Source organism: Myotis brandtii, unplaced genomic scaffold, assembly GCF_000412655.1.
Source record: "Myotis brandtii unplaced genomic scaffold, ASM41265v1 scaffold207, whole genome shotgun sequence".
Taxonomy (NCBI): domain Eukaryota; kingdom Metazoa; phylum Chordata; class Mammalia; order Chiroptera; family Vespertilionidae; genus Myotis; species Myotis brandtii.
The window spans coordinates 93,363-101,480 of record NW_005357736.1 but is presented as its reverse complement, the minus strand read 5'-3'; the positions used below and the strand labels follow the sequence as shown (position 1 = coordinate 101,480).

The following is an 8,118-nucleotide window of genomic DNA, read 5'->3' as shown; positions in this document are numbered from 1 at the left end:
TGCACCAGGGGGAGCAGGTGCGTGGCACCGGGAAGCGGGCAGAGCGGGAAGGCCCCTGGGCCCCCCTCCGCTGGGGCCCCGGCACAGGAGTCCTCCTCCCGGGCGATCAGGTTCAGTCCGGTCAGGGCCAGGTCCTGTGCTTCTCGCAGGGCCGAGAGGGGAAACGGCCCATCGCGAGAGCCTGTGGTCCTCAGGCCTGAAATCCCAGCCCCGGCGCTAGCGACAGACACAAAAGGAAAGGCACAGCGTGAGATGGGGGTGCGGTCAAGGCCCCAGACAACTTGTCCCCCAAATTCTCTAGCTGCCCTGTCCGGCCACAGGCCTCCCAGGCTGGTCAAGTCCCAGAAAGTTCTGGAAACTTCTTTCTAGACAAGCTTTGTAGGAGTCATGCTTACCTGCCAAGCCCCAGGGGCTGCAGCAGGGTGCTGGTGGGAGCCTCAGAACCACAGCTCAGGAGGTGGCACAGACCGAGGGGTGACCCTGGGATCAACGGCTGCTTCAGGAGAAGGCTGATCAAAATGGAACCTGCAGAAGACAAGGCGACACTCGCAGGTGCTCACACGGGAGGCCTTTCTGTGTCCTCGGAAGGAAACGGAGGTTCCCTGGGTGCCACTAACCCACTGGGGCCCCTGGTGCAGAGGGCTCTGGGACACGCCTGCCGGGGCCCCTGGTGCGGAGGGCTCTGGGACACGCCTGCCGGGGCCCCTGCCATTCTCCAGTCCCTGCTGAGTCACAACCACGCCTCCCCGGACCCTCGGAAGGACCACCTGGGGCGCGGCTGCCGGGTGAGGAGCCATGGCCCCTCCCGGCCTGGCTGAGGACGCAGCCTGCAGAGCACAGTGGGAGCCAGCAGGCCTCCTGCAGCAGCCAGGGTTCTGGTACCTTGAGGGTTTGATCTCTGCATCAGGCTGCCAACAAGACTTTTTGGGGACTCTTCTTGCTTTGTGGGGTCACCTCCCAGACTGTGGGTCTTATTTTCTGAAATCAGATAAAATGTGAATCAAAACTTGAGCACAAAAGCACAGCCTATCAGCCACGCTAAATACAACGGCTTAGAACACAGTCTTCTACTTCTGGCCAAAGCCACTCAAGAACCCTCGTGCCTCTCGTCCTCGTGTGGAACAGGAACCACGAGAAAAGGAAAAGGAACGGCAGCTGTTCGCCCACCTGCCAGCGAGCAGCGACACAGAAGCAGCAGCCACTCCTGTCCATGCGCTGTGATGTTCTGAGAGCTTTGCACGTTAGCTCATTGGTTGCCCCAAACCCTACCAGGTGTTGTCATCAGCTGTTTCACATAGAGGACAACTGGGGACGACAGTAAGGAACTTGCTTAAATCACACAAGCCGGTCAGCAGTGTGACGGGGCCTCCTGGCCAGGCTGTGGGCTCCACTGCCTGCTCGTCACCCCACCCCACACTGCCCCTGGACTCCAGGGGTGAGTGGCTGAGGTTCTCAGAGGTGGGCGACAGCCAGAGGTTGGAAAGGGCTGCGAGTGGCAGGGGAGGGGCAGGCATCGGAGGGTAAGCTGAGCTGGCACAGCGCAGTCTCAGTGGAGCCCTCCTGCTGCTGGACTGTCTCTCTGAGCAGCAGGGGTGTCCCTCGGTTCGGCCTGGGCGGGACAAGTGGAGGCTGGGCAGGAGAGGAACACAGGGCCCTGCTACTAGCTGTGTTTCTGGCAGGTTCTGATGCTGCCAGGGGTCCTAAAATGCGCCTGCCAGCACTTTGGCACCATTCCCTTCAAAGGTGCCCCCGAGCTTCCTTCCCCTTCACGTGGCCCAGACTCAGCGATGTGCTTCCAACAAACAGAACGTGCAGAAGCGCCGCTACGGCTCCCGCAGCGAGGCCACAAGAAGGACAGCCCCCACCTGGCTCCCCCCCCCCAACGTGGCTCGCCCCCTCTCTCTCTGGGTTTGCTAGCTCTAGTGAAAGCCAGTCAGCAGGTGATGAGATCAGCCACAGAGCCCTGTGGAGGCGCCCACAGGTGGAGAGGAATTCCATTGCCAGCCCCGTGACTGAGCCCCAGACCCGCCTGCTGGGGCCCTAGCCCTGCAGAGACAAACCATCGCCATGGGCCCTGTCGGAACTGCTGGCCCACAGAGACCAGGAGACAGTAAAGACTCGTTTGAAGCCACAAGTCTGGGCGGCCGGTTACACAGCAATAGGCACGGACAGACTGACTCACCCTCTGGGCCCGCCAGCGACTTGCACCCTGGCTCTGGGTGGCGGGGGTGGGGGACGGACATGTCCGCGTTAAAAGACTCCTTTGTGGGGAAAGATGGTTTTCCAAATTGTGGAGAACACGCTTCTGGCTTTAGAGCCACAGAAGGGCTTTTCCTAGGACTAGAAAAAGTTAACTATGAATGCAAAGTAATGGTTCTGCTAAAAACACTTCAAATACCTGGTTATAAACTTCTAACAGGCTTTGAACTTTTCATGGGATCTATCTGCACACGTCTGTCATTCTGTGTCAGCTCAGCACGTAACAGCGGAGGCATTTTCTTAAAGACACATGAACCACTGCCATTACACGTGGATGGGTCTTGAGAGCATTGTGCTAAGTGAACTAAGACAGAACCATGATTTCACTCACATGTGGGACAGAAAACAACAAAGAACAAACAAAAAACAAACTCATAGGCAGACATCACGGTGGGGGTGATGGAGAGACCTGACTCTGGGTGGTGAGTGCACAATGAGCAGACAGATGTGTTAGGAAGCCGTACACCTGAAACTTACATAATGTGACCAACCAATGTTTCCCCAACAAATAAAAAAAAAAGAAATGTAATAAGACTTAGCAATGCAGTAATAAACATGCAAAGCAGAAAAAAATTCAAGGCATTTTAATCCAAAGTGTTGAAAAAAAACTTTCATTTATTTCCATATTCTTCTAATTCCCCCAAAATATTGGCCATAATTCTATCAAAACATGTTTTCATGTGGGATGACTGCTTTTTTAATAGGGACTGAAGTCAAAGATTTTCAGTAGAAAGAGGGTCAATTAGAAGGTGTGTTGTCACCTGAAACTAATATAATATTGAATGTCAACTGTAATTGAAAAGTAAAAAAAGATTTAAAAATTTTTAAATTAAGAAAAAATGGTGTGTTGTGTCCTGCAGCTTGAAAGGGAGCCGGCCATGGTCTCAGTGCCGTGGTCTGTGTTCGAGGCCGTCTCACCCTCTGATGGGTCAGCCCAGGCCCTTCTGTGTGAAGGGTGCGGACGGGTCCCCTCCGCTCTCCTCTTACCTGGACTACACAAGGCAAGATGCAATTGCACACCCGGCCCATGAAGGGCCAAGGCTGCAGACGCTCAGCTCACCACCAGAAAAGGCGCCCTGAGCCGCACTGTGCCAATTTCAAGGCCGACACCGACACTGTCCCGCCTTCCTGGCAGGCAGGGAGCGGACACAGGCCACCAACAAGCTCATCACACCTGCAGCAAGAGCGGGGCTGCTGGACCAAGACCCAGGGCAGCGAGTGAGGGAAACGCCCCACGTACGCTTGGGGCAAAATCAGTGATTTAAGACAAACGACACACAAGTGAAGACTGACGACCCCGAAGTTTGGAGATGACCTCGCTGGCCTTTCCCAGCCCGAGGAGGTGTGTTACCAAGTCCTACACACGGAAGCAGGTCTAGAGTGTGGGGTTTGATGCTGTAACGCCCCCAACCATCCCCAGCCTCATCCAAACCACCTCTGAGCCTTCAGCAGAGAGGACCAAGGGCCACGTGCAGAGTCTAACTGCAGGCAGGACTAGCCCGACACTGTCCTCAGACCTCCTACTACACACGCGACGCTGGTTCTCCCTCCAGCACCACCCTCACCTGCCGTGGGACGTGGAGGGAACAGCTGGCTTATGTGCTCGTTCATTGCACTGAAGCTTTGTCCTTAATTCATTCATCTCCGCATCTTTAAACTGGAGCTCGGACTGCAGCGACTGGAGCTGGAAGGGAAGAAACAGACTCCGTCACATGTATGTCACATGCAAAGACACCACCGGCTTCCAGATCCCCAGCTAATGGCGAACAACAGTGAGGATGAGAACGAAAATGTGCTAAAAAAAAAAACAAAAAAGGGTGAAAGCCTGCTGTGACGTAATGCCCTGACGCATCAGGCTAGCCTTCTCTCTGAAAGACAGCACGGTCTTCCAGAAATACCTGTCTGCATGGTGGGGGATCAAATAAGAATGCCGGCCACATGCCCAGCACAGAGCTTGACAAGGGCCCTATCTCACAGCCCATGTGACCTTTCAGTGAAGGTGGCGCACAACCCCAGGCCTTCTGGGAAGTCAGGGCAGAGCACCTGGAAGTTTCACTAAAACCCATGCGTGTGCCGAGACCTGCTGCTCTGGCCTCGGGGCCTGCAGCCACCATAGCCGCTGTCCCTCCCGAGCACGCTCCGTGCCAGGCTCGCTCCAGGCAGCCAGTGCAGAGGTCTGGTCTCACCGACCCTCCAGGTCACTTCCTGGACAGATCAGGGATGTGCGCCCCAGAGCTCAGGGCACTGCCGAGGTCACCACTGGTGTGAGGAAGCTGGACTCTAACGCTGGTTGGGCTGACTGCTAAGCCCTTGCTCTTCATCACGTGGATGGAAAGGCAGCCACTGCTTTGGTGCTGTTGCTGCTTTCAAGTTTGCTGTTTGCTGAAGGAAGTGATGGCTCGGGAATGCTGAGGGGAAGGGTGGCATCCACTGGACACCTACTCTTCTTCCTTGCAGAACAGCACCCCCCCGAGAAGCAGGCACCCCCACCTCTGACCCTGTGATCTGAAGGAGAGCCACTGCCTGTGGTGACAGTGACTGGTTCAGGGACAGGCGCCTGGCTCAGGTCAGACAGAGCTTAGATGTTCAAGCTTCCCCAGAATTTTACAGCTGGAGGAGGAGCCAGGCGCTGTGAGCCCAGGCGCTTGCAGAGAGCGCCCTGCAGCCTGAGGACGGAGCCTGGCTGCAGCAGCGGTTCAAGATGGGCCTGGCCAGGCTTGAGCCACTCGGGCCCCGCACACCGCTTCCCCCGGACTTAGCCAGGGAAGCCGACCCCTTTCCTTTTGGAGTGACTAGATCGGCTGAGTTCCCCTCGTTAAACCTGTTTCTGGAGTCTAAGCTGTGATTTCTTCCTGCCAAGACCAACGACCACAGCAGAGCAGCGCATACGCCCTTCCCCGCCACGCGCAGGGCCTGGAGAACAGGACCCGCATTCGCTGGTGACGGAAAGTACTGAACACAGAACTGCTGGCATCTTCCTGAAGGTTCACAGGAACTCTGGCCGCTGCTGCTAAAGGAACCCAGCCAGCGGCCGAGCGGGGGTCCGAAACGAAAACACAAAAGCGCGGGTCACCTTTTTGGAGAACTCCTTCTCCCTGTCGCTCAGGGCCTGCGCTTTCTCCTGCTCCAGCAGGAAATGCGATCTTCTCTGTTCCTCCAAAACGGATTCTGTCTGATGCAGTGAGTCCCGCAAAATTTTAATTTCTCCGTTTTTAATGAGAACTTCTTCTTCCATTGCCTTCATCTGGAAATGCCAAACCGACCTTGTGAAAAGTTTGTCAGGGAAAATTACACATGTACTTACGCCCACATGCGGCTGGGAGGTGGAGAAAGCGCGTGTGAAACGGGTCCCACAGACCAGTGAGCGCTCACAGTACCTGCCCCCCCAGACGCCACTGGGGTTTGCTAGGCCGGCTCAGACTGGCTGATGCTCAGCAAGGCGGCTTACACACACTTGTCCCTCACGCACGCAGACGCTGGGAACCCAGTGAGCCTCACGCTTCACAGAACTAAGGTTCCCTAGGGACCAGGTTGGTCTCAGGAAGGGTATCTGCTTTTTTTGCAAAACTGCTACTGAGAACAGCCACCACTGCGATGTGTCCCTTAGGTGACACCTGCTGTGACCTGTCTGCGCTACAGCAGGAAGCCTGCACCTCGGGGGTCTGGCGTACTGTTTCCTTTCTTGCCTGGTCCGTTAGGAATCTCAGGATTGAGTCTCTTTCGGCCTCAATGTTCTGGCTGTCTTTTCCCAGCCTTCCCCCATTTATGGGGTGACTTCTGGACTCATTTTAAAACTTTTATATATTTTAAAAAAAACCTCTTATATGTTACTGCACCATGCATGCACAAGTGACGGATTAGCTGCAGAAACCAAAGGTGAAGTCACTTACCTTCTCTTTAAGTTCTTTGTATTGGGCCTGAAGTAACTCTATTTCAAAATTATCTTGGACTGCAGCACTCTCTCTGTTTCTCCCTGCAGGACTTTTGGACACCCCATCTGCTCTGGGGGCGCTATGAACACCTGTTAAGAAACAGTTCCCAGCATTGTCCCACTTCTGCCAGACAATGCTGGAAAGAATCACTCTCGAAAGCAAAGTAGAGAAAGATCTAGTAAGAGATACAGGTATTTTCCAACCTAGGAATGTGATCAAACTCAGAAATGATCCCTATGAACTAACAGATGCCGCCACCCTCCCCCCATCACCCACCCAATGTTAAGTCTCATCTAAAGGCTGAAAGGCGCTGTGAAGATCTCGCGGGTCAGAACTCAATGATCTATGATGCAGCCTTACTGAGCAGCTACAATAGGCCAGGCCTGGGTCAGTCCCTGAAGGCACAATGGGATGGTGAGCAAAGCGATTGTCCTTATGCCCGTGGAGCTCACAGGACATTAGGAGAGCAATGCCCAGTTTCTGTGTCGCAAAGAAACAGGGAGAACTCAAGGAATAAAGGAAGGTCAGTGTGGCTGAACCCGAGGAGGAAGTGGGAAAGGGACAGACCGCGCTGGGCCTGTCAGGCCACAGGAGGGGGTCTGGTCTTCCCACTGGAAACCGTGGGAGGCATCAAAGGGCTTTCGGGAGGGGTGCTCACGCGCATCAGTGTGAGAGGCAGCCCGACCTGCATGTTGAACAGACCACGCTGGCTGTGCTGTGAAGTCTGACCTGTAGGGAGTCAGATTGGAACTGGGAAGACAACATCCTAGACCAGTGATGGCGAACCTTTTGAGCTCGGCATGTCGGCATTTTGAAAAACCCTAACTTCACTCTGGTGCCGTGTCACATAGAGAAATTTTTTGATATTTGCAACCATAGTAAAACAAAGATTTATATTTTTGATATTTACTTTATATATTTAAATGCCATTTAACAAAGAAAAATCAACCAAAAAAATGAGTTCGCGTGTCACCTCTGACGCGTGTCACAGGCTCGCCATCACTGCCCTAGACTGTTGTCCGGGGGAGGGCGGTGGTGCCTGACATCAGGAAGATGGCAGAGATGACGCAGAGGCCGGATTCCAGAGGTGCATTAAGAAGGTGAAGGTAGAGGAGCTGGGAGGGAATGATGTGTGAGGCCACGGGGAGGGAGCGCTGCCTTGTGCAAGCTGAGAGGCAGCGGTGCTAGGCACCATGATGCGGAGCATCTGGTCACCGACCAGTGTTTTCTGAAGGTCTGTTTTGCCAGGCGCCAGGCTGGAGATGCTGGGGGGCTGGGTCCCCAGGAAATGACTGTGGAATTGAAGATGCCTGCGAGACACCCAAGTAGAGACGCCAGGTGCCCTCAAAACCTTTCTCTCTCCCTGGCCGGCTGGGCTCAGTGGATCGAGCGTCGGCCTGCGGACTGAAGGGTCCCGGGTTCGATTCCGGTCAAGGGCACAAGACCAGGTTTTGGGCTTAATCCCAGTGGGGGCCGTGCAGGAGGCGGCCGATCCATGATTCCCTCCCATCATTGAGGTTTCTCTCTCTCTCCCTCTCTGAAATCAATAAAACATACGTATTCAAAAGAAAAACGTTCTCTTTCTGGGAGCCCAAGACCTCATTCGTCCCCAGCTAGATAGCACGTAAGCTCCATGATGGAGGGGCTTTTGTCTTTTGCTCCTTGCTCAGCAAGCTGCAGCTCCTAAGGGTGGGCTCCTAGTTCAACTACTGGTTTTTAAAGGAGCAAGTCTCTCTCATCTCCTGCCTCTGCCAGGCCCCTTAGGCTCACGCAGTTCAAGCGGGCAGTGGCCTCCATGCGACCTCAAGCCTCCCGCAGGAATGGGTCTTCAGGCGGAGGCGGTTCGGTTCTGAGGGTGGAGGGAGCGTGTTCCAGGGACCTGTTAGAACGAAGAGCTTCAGAAACTAGTTACTTGTTAACCTAGTTT

At 54.7% G+C, this 8,118-nt stretch overlaps 1 protein-coding gene across 1 annotated transcript in view; it reads right to left on the bottom strand.

Annotated features, from left to right (window-relative positions):
- ATRIP (ATR interacting protein) overlaps window positions 1-7,597 on the bottom strand; it is a 12,044-nt gene extending 4,447 nt beyond the window's left edge. Inside the window, exons 1-8 of the mRNA XM_014538977.1 lie at window positions 7,231-7,597; window positions 6,150-6,280; window positions 5,333-5,503; window positions 3,825-3,943; window positions 2,183-2,340; window positions 883-978; window positions 396-525; window positions 6-216 (exon numbers count right to left, since the gene is read on the bottom strand). Coding sequence (XP_014394463.1) covers window positions 6-216; window positions 396-525; window positions 883-978; window positions 2,183-2,340; window positions 3,825-3,943; window positions 5,333-5,503; window positions 6,150-6,280; window positions 7,231-7,237 — 1,023 coding nt within the window. The 5' untranslated portion in view covers window positions 7,238-7,597. The remainder of the gene's footprint in view (window positions 1-5; window positions 217-395; window positions 526-882; window positions 979-2,182; window positions 2,341-3,824; window positions 3,944-5,332; window positions 5,504-6,149; window positions 6,281-7,230) is intronic.
- Between the last annotated feature and the right edge of the window lie 521 nt (window positions 7,598-8,118).